The 16,804-nt window shown below is 58.3% G+C and overlaps 2 protein-coding genes across 2 annotated transcripts in view; one reads left to right on the top strand and one right to left on the bottom strand.

Moving 5' to 3' along the window:
* serpinc1 (serpin peptidase inhibitor, clade C (antithrombin), member 1) overlaps nucleotides 1-12,509 on the top strand; it is a 90,408-nt gene extending 77,899 nt beyond the window's left edge. The window contains exons 4-5 of the mRNA XM_067989622.1: nucleotides 9,588-9,652; nucleotides 12,272-12,509. Of these exons, the coding sequence (XP_067845723.1) occupies nucleotides 9,588-9,652; nucleotides 12,272-12,454 (248 nt within the window). The 3' untranslated portion in view covers nucleotides 12,455-12,509. The remainder of the gene's footprint in view (nucleotides 1-9,587; nucleotides 9,653-12,271) is intronic.
* A 2,277-nt stretch (nucleotides 12,510-14,786) lies between these two features.
* Nucleotides 14,787-15,482, bottom strand: LOC137324932 (protein LIAT1-like). The gene has a single exon (XM_067989621.1). It carries the CDS (start codon nucleotides 15,480-15,482, stop codon nucleotides 14,787-14,789), a length of 696 nt encoding a protein of 231 aa, XP_067845722.1.
* Between the last annotated feature and the right edge of the window lie 1,322 nt (nucleotides 15,483-16,804).

Here is a 16,804-nt window from a genome sequence, read left to right as displayed (position 1 = left end):
CCCTCCCCGTCTCACTGTACCCTCCCCGTCACACCGTACCCTCCCCGTCTCACTGTACCCTCCCCGTCTCACCGTACCCTCCCCGTCACACTGTACACTCCCCGTCACACTGTACACTCCCCGTCTCACCGTACCCTCCCCGTCACACCGTACCCTCCCCGTCTCACTGTACCCTCCCCGTCTCACCGTACCCTCCCCGTCACACTGTACACTCCCCGTCACACTGTACACTCCCCGTCACACCGTACCCTCCCCGTCTCACTGTACCCTCCCCGTCTCACCGTACCCTCCCCGTCACACTGTACCCTCCCCGTCTCACCGTACCCTCCCCGTCTCACCGTACACTCCCCGTCTCACTGTACCCTCCCCGTCTCACTGTACCCTCCCCGTCTCACTGTACCCTCCCCGTCACACCGTACCCTCCCCGTCTCACTGTACCCTCCCCGTCTCACCGTACCCTCCCCGTCTCACCGTACACTCCCCGTCTCACTGTACCCTCCCCGTCTCACTGTACCCTCCCCGTCTCACTGTACACTCCCCGTCACACTGTACACTCCCCGTCACACTGTACACTCCCCGTCTCACCGTACACTCCCCGTCTCACTGTACCCTCCCCGTCTCACCGTACCCTCCCCGTCACACTGTACACTCCCCGTCTCACTGTACCCTCCCCGTCACACCGTACCCTCCCCGTCTCACTGTACCCTCCCCGTCTCACCGTACCCTCCCCGTCACACTGTACACTCCCCGTCACACTGTACCCTCCCCGTCTCACCGTACCCTCCCCGTCACACTGTACACTCCCCGTCACACTGTACACTCCCCGTCTCACTGTACCCTCCCCGTCACACTGTACCCTCCCCGTCTCACCGTACCCTCCCCGTCTCACTGTACATTCCCCGTCTCACTGTACACTCCCCGTCACACCGTACCCTCCCCGTCACACTGTACCCTCCCCGTCTCACTGTACCCTCCCCGTCTCACCGTACCCTCCCCGTCTCACCGTACCCTCCCCGTCTCACTGTACACTCCCGTCACACTGTACCCTCCCCGTCTCACCGTACCCTCCCCGTCTCACTGTACACTCCCCGTCACACCGTACCCTCCCCGTCTCACTGTACCCTCCCCGTCTCACCGTACCCTCCCCGTCTCACTGTACCCTCCCCGTCTCACTGTACACTCCCCGTCACACCGTACACTCCCCGTCTCACTGCACCCTCCCCGTCTCACTGTACCCTCCCAGTCTCACTGTACACTCCCCGTCACACTGTACCCTCCCCGTCTCACCGTACCCTCCCCGTCTCACTGTACCCTCCCCGTCTCACCGTACCCTCCCCGTCTCACTGTACCCTCCCCGTCACACCGTACACTCCCCGTCACACTGTACACTCCCCGTCTCACTGTACACTCCCCGTCTCACTGTACACTCCCCGTCTCACTGTACATTCCCCGTCTCACTGTACCCTCCCCGTCTCACTGTACACTCCCCGTCTCACCGTACACTCCCCGTCTCACCGTACCCTCCCCGTCTCACCGTACCCTCCCCGTCTCACCGTACCCTCCCCGTCTCACCGTACCCTCCCCGTCTCACTGTACATTCCCCGTCTCACTGTACCCTCCCCGTCTCACCGTACCCTCCCCGTCTCACTGTACCCTCCCCGTCTCACCGTACCCTCCCCGTCTCACCGTACACTCCCCGTCTCACTGTACCCTCCCCGTCTCACCGTCCACTCCCCGTCTCACTGTACCCTCCCCGTCTCACTGTACCCTCCCCGTCTCACTGTACCCTCCCCGTCACACTGTACCCTCCCCGTCTCACCGTACCCTCCCCGTCTCACCGTACCCTCCCCGTCACACTGTACCCTCCCCGTCTCACTGTACACTCCCCGTCTCACTGTACACTCCCCGTCTCACTGCACCCTCCCCGTCTCACTGTACCCTCCCCGTCTCACTGTACCCTCCCCGTCTCACTGTACACTCCCCGTCTCACTGCACCCTCCCCGTCTCACTGTACCCTCCCCGTCTCACTGTACCCTCCCCGTCTCACCGTACACTCCCCGTCTCACCGTACACTCCCCGTCTCACCGTACCCTCCCCGTCTCACTGCACCCTCCCCGTCTCACTGTACCCTCCCCGTCTCACTGTACCCTCCCCGTCACACCGTACCCTCCCCGTCTCACCGTACCCTCCCCGTCTCACCGTACCCTCCCCGTCTCACTGTACACTCCCCGTCTCACCGTACCCTCCCCGTCTCACCGTACCCTCCCCGTCTCACCGTACCCTCCCCGTCTCACCGTACCCTCCCCGTCACACCGTACCCTCCCCGTCTCACTGTACACTCCCCGTCCCACTGTACCCTCCCCGTCTCACTGTACCCTCCCCGTCACACTGTACCCTCCCCGTCTCACCGTACCCTCCCCGTCTCACTGTACACTCCCCGTCACACTGTACCCTCCCCGTCTCACCGTACCCTCCCCGTCTCACTGTACCCTCCCCGTCTCACTGTACACTCCCCGTCTCACCGTACCCTCCCCGTCTCACCGTACATTCCCCGTCTCACCGTACCCTCCCCGTCTCACTGTACACTCCCCGTCTCACCGTACCCTCCCCGTCTCACTGTACCCTCCCCGTCTCACTGTACCCTCCCCGTCACACCGTACCCTCCCCGTCTCACTGTACCCTCCCCGTCTCACCGTACCCTCCCCGTCACACTGTACACTCCCCGTCACACTGTACACTCCCCGTCTCACCGTACCCTCCCCGTCACACCGTACCCTCCCCGTCTCACTGTACCCTCCCCGTCTCACCGTACCCTCCCCGTCTCACTGTACACTCCCCGTCTCACTGTACCCTCCCCGTCACACTGTACCCTCCCCGTCTCACCGTACACTCCCCGTCTCACTGTACACTCCCCGTCTCACTGTACCCTCCCCGTCTCACCGTACCCTCCCCGTCTCACTGTACCCTCCCCGTCACACTGTACCCTCCCCGTCTCACCGTACCCTCCCCGTCTCACCGTACACTCCCCGTCTCACTGTACCCTCCCCGTCTCACTGTACCCTCCCCGTCTCACTGTACCCTCCCCGTCACACCGTACCCTCCCCGTCTCACTGTACCCTCCCCGTCTCACCGTACCCTCCCCGTCTCACCGTACACTCCCCGTCTCACTGTACCCTCCCCGTCTCACTGTACCCTCCCCGTCTCACTGTACACTCCCCGTCACACTGTACACTCCCCGTCACACTGTACACTCCCCGTCTCACCGTACACTCCCCGTCTCACTGTACCCTCCCCGTCTCACTGTACACTCCCCGTCACACTGTACACTCCCCGTCTCACTGTACCCTCCCCGTCTCACTGTACCCTCCCCGTCACACTGTACACTCCCCGTCACACTGTACACTCCCCGTCTCACTGTACCCTCCCCGTCTCACCGTACCCTCCCCGTCACACTGTACACTCCCCGTCTCACTGTACCCTCCCCGTCACACCGTACCCTCCCCGTCTCACTGTACCCTCCCCGTCTCACCGTACCCTCCCCGTCACACTGTACACTCCCCGTCACACTGTACCCTCCCCGTCTCACCGTACCCTCCCCGTCACACTGTACACTCCCCGTCACACTGTACACTCCCCGTCTCACTGTACCCTCCCCGTCACACTGTACCCTCCCCGTCTCACCGTACCCTCCCCGTCTCACTGTACATTCCCCGTCTCACTGTACACTCCCCGTCACACCGTACCCTCCCCGTCACACTGTACCCTCCCCGTCTCACTGTACCCTCCCCGTCTCACCGTACCCTCCCCGTCTCACCGTACCCTCCCCGTCTCACTGTACACTCCCGTCACACTGTACCCTCCCCGTCTCACCGTACCCTCCCCGTCTCACTGTACACTCCCCGTCACACCGTACCCTCCCCGTCTCACTGTACCCTCCCCGTCTCACCGTACCCTCCCCGTCTCACTGTACCCTCCCCGTCTCACTGTACACTCCCCGTCACACCGTACACTCCCCGTCTCACTGCACCCTCCCCGTCTCACTGTACCCTCCCAGTCTCACTGTACACTCCCCGTCACACTGTACCCTCCCCGTCTCACCGTACCCTCCCCGTCTCACTGTACCCTCCCCGTCTCACCGTACCCTCCCCGTCTCACTGTACCCTCCCCGTCACACCGTACACTCCCCGTCACACTGTACACTCCCCGTCTCACTGTACACTCCCCGTCTCACTGTACACTCCCCGTCTCACTGTACATTCCCCGTCTCACTGTACCCTCCCCGTCTCACTGTACACTCCCCGTCTCACCGTACCCTCCCCGTCTCACTGTACCCTCCCCGTCTCACTGTACCCTCCCCGTCTCACTGTACACTCCCCGTCTCACTGTACCCTCCCCGTCTCACTGTACCCTCCCCGTCTCACTGTACACTCCCCGTCTCACCGTACCCTCCCCGTCTCACTGTACATTCCCCGTCTCACCGTACCCTCCCCGTCTCACTGTACATTCCCCGTCTCACTGTACCCTCCCCGTCACACCGTACCCTCCCCGTCTCACCGTACCCTCCCCGTCTCACTGTACATTCCCCGTCTCACCGTACCCTCCCCGTCTCACTGTACATTCCCCGTCTCACTGTACACTCCCCGTCACACTGTACCCTCCCCGTCTCACTGTACACTCCCCGTCTCGCTGTACCCTCCCCGTCACACTGTACCCTCCCCGTCACACTGTACCCTCCCCGTCACACTGTACACTCCCTGTCTCACTGTACATTCCCCGTCTCACCGTACCCTCCCCGTCTCACCGTACCCTCCCCGTCTCACTGTACCCTCCCCGTCTCACCGTACCCTCCCCGTCTCACCGTACCCTCCCCGTCACACTGTACACTCCCTGTCTCACTGTACACTCCCCGTCTCACTGTACCCTCCCCGTCTCACCGTACCCTCCCCGTCTCACTGTACCCTCCCCGTCTCACCGTACCCTCCCCGTCTCACTGTACCCTCCCCGTCTCACTGTACCCTCCCCGTCTCACTGTACACTCCCCGTCTCACTGTACCCTCCCCGTCTCACCGTACCCTCCCCGTCACACTGTACCCTCCCCGTCTCACTGTACCCTCCCCGTCTCACTGTACCCTCCCCGTCTCACCGTACCCTCCCCGTCTCACTGTACCCTCCCCGTCTCACTGCACCCTCCCCGTCTCACTGTACACTCCCCGTCTCACTGTACCCTCCCCGTCACACTGTACCCTCCCCGTCTCACTGTACCCTCCCCGTCTCACTGCACCCTCCCCGTCACACTGTACCCTCCCCGTCTCACCGTACACTCCCCGTCTCACTGTACACTCCCCGTCTCACCGTACACTCCCCGTCACACCGTACCCTCCCCGTCTCACCGTACCCTCCCCGTCTCACCGTACCCTCCCCGTCTCACCGTACCCTCCCCGTCTCACTGTACACTCCCCGTCACACCGTACCCTCCCCGTCTCACTGTACCCTCCCCGTCTCACCGTACCCTCCCCGTCTCACTGTACCCTCCCCGTCTCACTGTACCCTCCCCGTCTCACTGTACCCTCCCCGTCTCACCGTACCCTCCCCGTCTCACCGTACCCTCCCCGTCTCACTGTACACTCCCCGTCTCACCGTACCCTCCCCGTCTCACCGTACCCTCCCCGTCACACTGTACCCTCCCCGTCTCACTGTGCACTCCCTGTCTCACCGTACCCTCCCCGTCACACTGTACCCTCCCCGTCTCACTGTACCCTCCCCGTCTCACCGTACACTCCCCGTCACACTGTACCCTCCCCGTCACACTGTACACTCCCCGTCTCACCGTACCCTCCCCGTCTCACCGTACCCTCCCCGTCTCACTGTACCCTCCCCGTCTCACTGTACACTCCCCGTCTCACCGTACACTCCCCGTCACACTGTACACTCCCCGTCTCACTGTACCCTCCCCGTCTCACCGTACCCTCCCCGTCTCACCGTACACTCCCCGTCTCACTGTACACTCCCCGTCTCACCGTACCCTCCCCGTCTCACTGTACCCTCCCCGTCTCACTGTACACTCCCCGTCTCACCGTACACTCCCCGTCTCACCGTACCCTCCCCGTCTCACTGTACACTCCCCGTCTCACTGTACACTCCCCGTCACACCGTTCCCTCCCCGTCACACCGTACACTCCCCGTCTCGCTGTACTCCCCCCCCCGTCTCGTTGTACTCCCCCCCCGTCTCGCTGTACTCCCCCACTGTCTCACGGTATAATCCCCATCTGATGGTACTATCCCTGTCTCCCACCCTCCCCATCTCACGGTGCTCTCCCCGTCTCACTGTAGCCTCCCCGTCTCCAACCCTCCCCGTCTCACTGTACCCCCCCCCCGTCTCACTGTACCCCCTCCCCGTCTCACTGTATCCCCCCGTCTCACTGTACCCCCCCCGTCTCACTGTACCCCCCCCGTCTCACTGTACCCCCTCCCCGTCTCACTGTACCCCCCCCGTCTCACTGTACCCCCCCCGTCTCACTGTACCCCCCCCGTCTCACTGTACCCCCCCCGTCTCACTGCACCCTCCCCGTCTCACCGTACCCTCCCCGTCTCACTGTACCCTCCCCGTCTCACTGTACCCCCCCCGTCTCACTGTACCCCCCCCGTCTCACTGCACCCTCCCCGTCTCACCGTACCCTCCCCGTCTCACTGTACCCTCCCCGTCTCGCTGTACCCTCCCCGTCTCACCGTACCCCCCCCGTCTCACTGTACCCCCTCCCCGTCTCACTGTACCCCCCCCGTCTCACTGTACCCCCTCCCCGTCTCACTGTACCCCCCCCGTCTCACTGTACCCCCCCCGTCTCACTGTACCCCCCCCGTCTCACTGTACCCCCCCCGTCTCACTGTACCCCCCCCGTCTCACTGCACCCTCCCCGTCTCACCGTACCCTCCCCGTCTCACTGTACCCTCCCCGTCTCGCTGTACCCTCCCCGTCTCACCGTACCCCCCCCGTCTCACTGTACCCCCTCCCCGTCTCACTGTACCCCCCCCGTCTCACTGTACCCCCTCCCCGTCTCACTGTACCCCCCCCGTCTCACTGTACCCCCCCCGTCTCACTGTACCCCCCCCGTCTCACTGTACCCCCCCCGTCTCACTGTACCCCCCCCGTCTCACTGCACCCTCCCCGTCTCACCGTACCCTCCCCGTCTCACTGCACCCTCCCCGTCTCACCGTACCCTCCCCGTCTCACTGTACCCCCCCCCGTCTCACTGTACCCTCCCCCCCCGTCTCACTGTACCCTCCCCCGTCTGACTTTACCCTCCCCGTCTGGCTGCACCCTCCCCGTGATATGGGTACTGTGTGTGGGGGAGGGTAAATTAAAAGGGGCAGGTACAGTGGGATGGGGGGGGTTACAGTAAGAGGGTGAGGGTACTGTGAGACAGGGATGGTTGGGAGACGGCGTGTGTACGGTGGGACGGGGAGGGCCAGAGACGGGGAGGGTGCAGCCAGACGGGGAGGGTACAGTGAGACGGGGAGGGTACAGTGAGACGGGGGTGGTGGGAGACGGGGGTGGTGGGAGACGGGGGTGGTGGGAGACGGGGGTGGTGGGAGACGCGGAGGCTACAGTGAGACGGGGAGGGTACATTGAGACAAGGAGGGTGCTCACAGTACCCTCCCTGTCTCCCACCCTCCCCATCTCACTGTACCTTCCCGGTCCCACCGTCCTCTCCCCGTCTCACTGTGCTCTCCCCGTCTGAGTATATCCGACCGATCTCACTGTACCCTCCCTGTCTCCCACCCTGCCTGTCTCAATGTACACTCCCCGACTCCCACCCATCCGGTCTCACTGTGCCCTCCCCGTCACACTGTACTCCTGCCGCCTCACTAAACCCTCCCCGTCACTCTGTACCGCCCCCTCTCACTGTGCCCTCCCCGTCACTCTGTACCGCCCCCTCTCACTGTGCCCTCCCCGTCACTCTGTACCGCCCCCTCTCACTGTGCCCTCCCCGTCACACTGTGCCCTCCCTGTTTCACACCCTCACCGTCACTCTGTACCCACCCCGTCACTCTGTACCCCCGTGTCTCACTGTACGCTCCCCGTCTCCCACCTTCCGTGTCTCACTGTACCCTCCCTGTCTCCCACTCACCCCGTTTCCCTGCACACACCAAGTCTCAATGTACCCTCCATGTCTCACTGTAATCTTCCTGTCTCCCACCCAGCCCCTCTCACAGTACCCTCCCCTTCTTGCTGTACCCACCCCGTTTCACTGTATAGATCCCGTCTCACTGCACCCTCGTCTCACTGTACCCGCCCCGTCTACCACTCTCCCCGTCTCATTGTACCCACCCCGCCTCGCTGCACCCTCCCCGTCTCACTGTACTCCCGACTCCCAAACTCCCGGTCTCACTGTACTCTCCCCGTCTCGCTGTACAATTCCCATCTCCCACCCTCCCAGTCTCTCTGTACTGTCCCCGTCTTTCACCATCACTGTCTCACCGTACCCTCCCCATCACACTGTGCTCTCCTCGTCTCAATGTACCCTCACCGCCTCACTGTACACTCCCCCTCTCGCCGCCCCCTCCCCCTCTCGCCGCCCCCTCCCCCTCTCGCCGCCCCCTCCCCCTCTCGCCCCCCCCTCCCCCTCTCGCCCCACCCTCCCCCTCTCGCCCCACCCTCCCCCTCTCGCCCCCCCCTCCCCCTCTCGCCCCACCCTCCCCCTCTCGCCGCCCCCTCCCCCTCTCGCCCCACCCTCCCCCTCTCGCCCCACCCTCCCCCTCTCGCCGCCCCCTCCCCCTCTCGCCCCACCCTCCCACTCTCACCCGCCCCCTCCCCCTCTCGCCCCACCCTCCCCCTCTCGCCCCACCCTCCCCCTCTCGCCCCACCCTCCCACTCTCACCCGCCCCCTCCCCCCGCCCCCTCCCCCTCTCGCCCCACCCTCCCCCTCTCACCCGCCTCCTCTCACCGCCCCCTCCCCCTCTCGCCCCACCCTCCCCCTCTCGCCGCCCCCTCCCCCCACCCTCCCACTCTCACCCGCCCCCTCCCCCCGCCCCCTCCCCCTCTCGCCCCACCCTCCCCCTCTCGCCCCACCCTCCCCCTCTCGCCCCACCCTCCCCCTCTCGCCCCACCCTCCCCCTCTCGCCCCACCCTCCCCCTCTCGCCCCACCCTCCCCCTCTCACCGTACCCTCCCCCTCTCACCGTACCCTCCCCCTCTCACCGTACCCTCCCCCTCTCACCGTACCCTCCCCCTCTCACCGTACCCTCCCCCTCTCACCGTACCCTCCCCCTCTCACCGTACCCTCCCCCTCTCACCGTACCCTCCCCCTCTCACCGTACCCTCCCCCTCTCACCGTACCCTCCCCCTCTCACCGTACCCTCCCCCTCTCACCGTACCCTCCCCCTCTCACCGTACCCTCCCCCTCTCACCGTACCCTCCCCCTCTCACTGAGACGGGGACCATCCTTGGTGCTTTACGTTTCACAGCAGGAGAGCGGGCGCTGGGAGCCGGTGGATTTGGAGCGGAGTCCCCGTTCACCGCTCCTTTCTGCCCTCTCCAGACGATCGAACTTCACTGCGGAGACAATGCTGATTGTGTTCTTCCTTTTACAGGACTAGTTGAAGGGACTCGTAATGACCTTTACGTCTCCGATGCCTTCCATAAAGCCTACCTGGAGGTATGATGCAGCGCAGCTAACGGCCTATCATCTCCTAGTTGCAAACAGACATGTTTTTGTGCTCGCGGTTCACTTCTACATAAAAAGTTCTTTCCCCTTCCCTGGGATGCCGCTGTGTGTAGCTGGCCCACGGAGACCAGGGTGATCCCTGGTCAGTCTGTGCTCAGTGAGCTGGTCCAGGCCGAGGCGAGGGGAGCAGTCAGCAACAGGCCTTACATTGGACAAAGACAGAATCGCTCCGCGCCTGCCGCCACTCGCAGTCTACGCTCATAGCACGAAACACAGGAACAGGAGGAGGCCATTCAGCCCCTCGAGCCTGTTACATAGGAACAGGAGGAGGCCGTTCAGCCCCTCGAGCCTGTTACATAGGAACAGGAGGAGGCCGTTCAGCCCCTCGAGCCTGTTACATCGGAACAGGAGGAGGCCGTTCAGCCCCTCGAGCCTGTTACATAGGAACAGGAGGAGGCCATTCAGCCCCTCGAGCCTGTTACATAGGAACAGGAGGAGGCCGTTCAGCCCCTCGAGCCTGCTCCGCCAGTCAATTACATTGTGTCTGATCTGTATCTTAACCAAGGCATCTCCTACCTTGGTAACCCTTAATACCCTTATCGAACAAAAATCGATCAATCTCACTTTTGAAATTTTCAATTGACCCCCAGCCTCAACAGTTTTTTTGTGGGAGAGAGTTCCAGATTTCCACTCCCCTTTGTGTGAAGAAATGCTTCCTGACATCACCCCTGAACTGTCTAGCTCGAATTTTAAGGTGATGTCCCCTTGTTCTGGATTCTCCCACCAGAGGAAATAGTTTCTATCTACCCTATCAAATCCTTTAATCACCTCAATTAGATCCCCCTTAATCTTCGACACTCAAAGGAATACAAGCCCAGTCAATGCAACCTGTCCTCATAACTTAACCCCGGTATCATTCTGGTGAATCTGCTCTGCACCCCCTCTAAGGCCGATATGTCCTTCCTGAGGTGCGGTGCCCAGAACTGAACACAGTGCTCCAGATGGGGACTGACCACCTCTTTTATATAACGTAACATAACTCAGACGCGAGGTGTGTGGGCACCTCATACCTGAAGGGGGCCGTGGAATCAGACCCCCAGCAATGGGGGAAGGAACGGAAATAACTGCCATGTAAAATATATTTAAAATCTTATATCTGCATGCACTTCCTGTCGGTGCCAATCCATTTCCTCTTGTCATGCTTTTGTCACACTGCAGTGTCAACATTCCCCATTATGAATTTGCATGTCCACAGTTATAATGGGAGCAGCCTATGTAAACATGTCACACTGTAATTACTCCCCCCCGCCAGGGGAGTTGCTCAGATGCTCAGTTCCTCAGTGCAACTCCTGCGCTCCAACCAACTCCACAACTCCTCTCCCCAAACTGCCATAGGTTAGGCCAATGAATTATAAATAATATCAGCTCAAAATATTATACAAAGATAGCAACAGGTGTTTGACTTTAAAATGCGGACTGAATTAACAGTGTGGACCAAGCTCCTGTTATCCCCCACTCCTAACCCCACTTCCACGCTTTACTCTGGATCTAACCCGTGCTGTACCTGCCCTGGGAGTGTTTGATGGGACAGTGTAGAGGGAGCTTTACTCTGTATCTAACCCGTGCTGTACCTGCCCTGGGAGTGTTTGATGGGACAGTGTAGAGGGAGCTTTACTCTGTATCTAACCCGTGCTGCACCTGCCCTGGGAGTGTTTGATGGGACAGTGTAGAGGGAGCTTTACTCTGTATCTAACCCGTGCTGTACCTGCCCTGGGAGTGTTTGATGGGACAGTGTAGAGGGAGCTTTACTCTGTATCTAACCCGTGCTGTACCTGCCCTGTGAGTGTTTGATGAGACAGTGTAGAGGGAGCTTTACTCTGTATCTAACCCGTGCTGTACCTGCCCTGGGAGTGTTTGATGGGACAGTGTCGAGGGAGCTTTACTCTGTATCTAACCTATGCTGTACCTGCCCTGTGAGTGTTTGATGGGACAGTGTAGATGGAGCTTTACTCTGTATCTAACCCGTGCTGTACCTGCCCTGGGAGTGTTTGATGGGACAGTGTCGAGGGAGCTTTACTCTGTATCTAACCTATGCTGTACCTGCCCTGTGAGTGTTTGATGGGACAGTGTAGATGGAGCTTTACTCTGTATCTAACCCGTGCTGTACCTGCCCTGGGAGTGTTTGATGGGACAGTGTCGAGGGAGCTTTACTCTGTATCTAACCCGTGCTGTACCTGCCCTGGGAGTGTTTGATGGGACAGTGTAGAGGGAGCTTTACTCTGTATCTAACCCGTGCTGTACCTGCCCTGGGAGTGTTTGATGGGACAGTGTAGAGGGAGCTTTACTCTGTATCTAACCCGTGCTGTACCTGCCCTGGGAGTGTTTGATGGGACAGTGTAGAGGGAGCTTTACTCTGTATCTAACCCGTGCTGTACCTGCCCTGGGAGTGTTTGATGGGACAGTGTAGAGGGAGCTTTACTCTGTATCTAACCTATGCTGTACCTGCCCTGTGAGTGTTTGATGGGACAGTGTAGAGGGAGCTTTACTCTGAATAGGAGAGGCCTCAACCTGTTGATGTGCCGGGCTGACATGCCTCTGTTTGGTCGGTAGGTGAACGAGGAGGGCAGTGAAGCGGCAGCAGCGTCGGCGGTAATTGTGATGGGACGGTCCCTGCGGCCCAGCCTGGAGGTCTTCAACGCCAACCGGCCGTTCATCCTGCTGATTCGAGAGGTCGCCATCAATGCCATCATCTTCATGGGGAGGATATTTGACCCGTGCCCCAGCTCGCAGTGAGGAGGACGATAAATCACGTCATTGCTACGGCAATAATAAAAACCCAATCAAGTAATTCTGGGGTTGTTATCTTATTAAAGACTTGCATTTCTGTCGCGCCTTTTACAACCTCAGGATGTCCCAAAACCAATTTACAGCCAATGAAGTACATTTGAAGTATAGTCACTGTTGTAATGTAGGGAAACACGGCAGCCAATTTGTGCACAGCAAGATCCCACAAACAGCAATGTGATAATGACCAGATAATCTGTTTAGTGATGTTGGTTGAGGGATAAATATTGGCCCCAGGACACCGGGGAGAACTCCCCTGCTCTTCTTCAAAATAGTGCCCTGGGATCTTTTATGTCCACCTGAGAGGGTAGACGTTAGTTTAACGTCTCATCCTAAAGATGGTACCTCTGACAGTGCAGCACTCCCTCAGTACTGCACTGGGAGTGTCAGCCTGGATTATGGGCTCAAGTCTTTGAAGTGGGACTTGAACCCACGACCGTCTGACTCAGAGGCGAGAGAGCTACCCACTGAGACACAGGTGACACAGTCTGTCTGTTGTGTTCTGTCCTAGGGCAGGTCCCAACTCAAGTCCCACACACACGAGATTCTCAAGCCACTTAAGAACATAAGAACATAAGAAATAGGAGCAGGAGTCAGCCATCCGGCCCCTCGAGCCTGCTCCGCCATTCATCAAGACCATGGTTGATCTTCTACCTCAACACCATTTTCCTGCACTATCCCCATATCCCTTGATGTCTTTAACATCTAGAAATCTATCGATCTCTGTTTTGAATGTACTCAATGACTGAGCCTCCACAGCCCTCTGGGGTAGAGAATTCCAAAGAGTCACCACCCTCTGAGTGAAGAAATTTCTCCTCATCTCAGTCCTACATGGCCTGCCCCTTATTTTGAGACTGTGACCCCTGGTTCTAGACTCCCCAGCCAGGGGAAACATCCTCCCTGCATCTACCCTGTCGAAGCCCTGTAAGAATTTTGTATGTTTCAATGAGATCACCTCTCATTCTTCTAAACTCTGGAGAATACAGTCTACTCAATCTCTCCTCATACAACAATCCCGCCATCCCAGGAATCAGTCTGGTGAACCTTCGTTGCACTCGCTCTCTGGCAAGTATATCCTTTCATAGGTAAGGAGACCAAAATTGTACACAATACTCCAGGTGCGGTCTCACCAAGGCCCTATATAATTGCAGTAAAACATCTTTATTCCTGTACTCAAATCCTCTTGTAATAAAGGCCAACATACCATTTGCCTTCCTAATTGCTTGCTGCACCTGCATGTTCGCTCTCAGTGACTCATGTCCAAGGGGAAGGGAAGGTGAGGTGGTTTCCCATTGCCTTCTTCATGGTTTTTAATCTTTGGAGTAGTTTCTCCCACCAAGGGGCTCCAACCAAGGCTAAGGGTTGGGGCACCCATCGGACGCAAGTACCTCCCGCCAGATATTAAACCAGTATTCGGAGCCGGCACTCGGGTTTATTGCAAGGTCACCGGGGAGGTCAGCGTCCCAGAAAATACCATTCCTTTAATTCCTCAAATAAATCCATTTAAAAATCACAATGGGAAGCAGACAGATCCGAATATTATGAGGATGCTTTACATCTGCTGAAATAACTTAACGTATAAACCTTTCAGCCATATAATCACTTCCCCCGATTTAAAAATAAACAAGGCCTCTGTGTTCCCTTTCCCGAGGTTCTGGGCTCGGGTCCTCTCCTTTCCGGGATTCCGAGCTCGGGTGCTCTCTTTCCCGGGATGCTGGGCTCAGGTGTTCTCTTCCCTGGGATTCTGGGTTCAGATGTTCACTTTTCCGGGATTCTGGGCTTGGGTGTTGCCATTCCCAGGATTCAGGATTCAGGGTTCAGGTGCTCTCTTTCCCAGGATTCCGGGCTCGCATGCTCTATTTCCCAGGATTCTGGGCTCGGGTACCCACTTTCCTGGGATTCTGGGCTCGGGAGTTCACTTTGCCGGGATTCTGGGCTCGGGTGTTCCTATTCCAGGGATTCTACACTCGGGTGCTCTTTTTCTTGGGATTCTGGGCCCTGGTGCTCTCTTTCCCAGGATTCAGGGCTGGGAAGGTCCCTTTCCCTGGATTCTGGGCTCAGGTGCTCTCTCCCAAGATTCTGGGCTCGGTTGCTCTCTTTCTCAGGATTCTGGGCTCAGGCGTTCTCTTTCCCAGGATTCTGGGCTTGAGTGCTCTCTTTCCTAGGATTCTGGGCCCTGGTGCTCTCTTTCCCAGGATTCTGGGCTGGGAAGGTCCCTTTCCCTGGATTCTGGGCTCAGGTGCTCTCTTTCTCAGGATTCTGGGCTCAGGTGCTCTCTTTCCTAAGATTCTGGCCTCGGGTGTTCACTTTCCTGGGATTCTGGGCTCGGGTGTTCCCATTCCCAGGATTCTGGGTTCAGGTGCTCTCTTTCCCAGGATTCTGGCCTCGGGTGTTCACTTTCCGGCGATTCCTGGCTCGGGTGCTCTCTTTCCCAGGATTCTGGGCTCGGGTGCTCACTTTCCCAGGATTCTGGGCTCGGGTGCTCACTTTCCCAGGATTCTGGGCTCGGGTGCTCACTTTCCTGGGATTCTGGGCCATGATGTTCTCTTTCCCGGGATTCTGGGCTCAGGATGCCCCTTTCCTGGGATTCTGGGCTCGGGAGGTCAATTTCCCATGATTCTGAGCTCGGGTGCTCTCTTTCCCGGGATTCTGGGCTCGGTTGCTCTCTTTCCCGGGATTCTGGGCTCGGGTGCTCTCTTTCCCGGGATTCAGGGCTTGATTGCTCTCTTTCCTGGGATTCAGGGCTTGGTTGCACTCTTTCCCGGGATTCAGGGCTTGGTTGCTCTCTTTCCCGGGATTCTGGGTGCGGTTGCTCTTTCCCGGGATTCTGGGCCCCAGTGTTCCCTTTCCCGGGATTTTGGGCTCGGGTGTTCCTTTTCTCGGGATTCTGGGCCCCGGTGTTCCCTTTCCAGGGATTCTGGGCCCTGGTGTTCCCTTTCATAGAATCATAGACAGTTACCGCACAGAAGGAGGCCATTCAGCCCATCGTGTCCGTGTCGATCGAAAAAGTGCTATCCAGCTTAATCCCACTTTCCAGCACTTGGTCCATAGCCCTGTAGGTTACGGCACTTCAAATGCACATCCAGGTACTTTTTAAGTGAGTTGAGGGTTTCTGCCTCTACCACCCTCTCAGGCAGTGAGTTCCAGACCCCCACCACCCTCTGGGTGAAAAAATATCTCCTCAGCTCCCCTCTAATCCTTCTACCAATCACTTTAAATCTATGCCCCCTGGTCACTGACCCCTCTGCTAAGGGAAATAGGTCCTCCCTATCCAATCTATCTTGGCCCCTCATAATTTTATATACTTCAATTAAATCTCCCCTCAGCCTCCTTTGTTCCAAAGAAAACGACCCCAGCCTATCCAATCTTTCCTCATAGATAAAATTCTCCAGTCCTGGCAACATCCTCGTAAATCTCCTCTGTACCCTCTCTAGTGCAATCACATCTTTCCTGTAATGTGGTGACCAGAACAGTACGCAGTACTCAAGCTGTGGCCTAACCAATGTTTTATACAGTTCTAGTATAACCTCCCTCCTCTTATATTCTATGCCTTGGCTAATAAAGGAAAGTATCCCGTATGCCTTTTTAACCACCTTATCTACCTGTCCTGCTACCTTCAGGGATCTGTGGACATGCATTCCAAGGTCCCTCTATTCCTCTATACCTCTCAGTATCCTCCCATTTACTGTGTATTCCCTTGCCTTGTTTGCTCTCCCCAAATACATTACCTCACACTTCTCCAGATTGAAATCCATTTGCCACTTTTCTGCCCACCTGACCAGTCCATTGATATCTTTCTGCAGTCTACAGCTTTCCTCCTCACTATCAACCACACGACCAATTTTTGTATCATCTTCAAACGTCTTGATCAAGCCCCCTACATTCAAGTCCAAATCATTAATATATACCACAAAAGCAAGGGACCTGGTACTGAGCCTTGTCGTACCCCACTGGAAACAGCCTTCCAGTTGCAAAAACACCCGTCAACCATTACCCTTTGCTTCCTGCCACTGAGCCGATTTTGGATCCAACTTGCCATTTTCCCTTGGATCCCATGGGCTTTTACTTTTTTGACCAGTCTACCATGCAGGACTTTGTCAAAAGCCTTGCTAAAATCCATGTAGACTACATCAAATGTGCTACCCTCATCGACCCTCCTTGTTACCGCCTCGAAAAATTCAATCAAGTTAGTCAGACACTTCCCCTAACAAATCCATGCTGACCTGTCCTTGATTAACCCGTGCCTTTCTAAATGACGGTTTATCCTGTCCCTCAGAATCGATTCCAATAATTTGCCCA

This window comes from Heptranchias perlo, chromosome 9 (genome assembly GCF_035084215.1).
Source record: "Heptranchias perlo isolate sHepPer1 chromosome 9, sHepPer1.hap1, whole genome shotgun sequence".
Lineage (NCBI taxonomy): Eukaryota > Metazoa > Chordata > Chondrichthyes > Hexanchiformes > Hexanchidae > Heptranchias > Heptranchias perlo.
The sequence above is the reverse complement of the archived record's forward strand: the minus strand, read 5'-3'. Positions and strand labels throughout refer to the sequence as shown.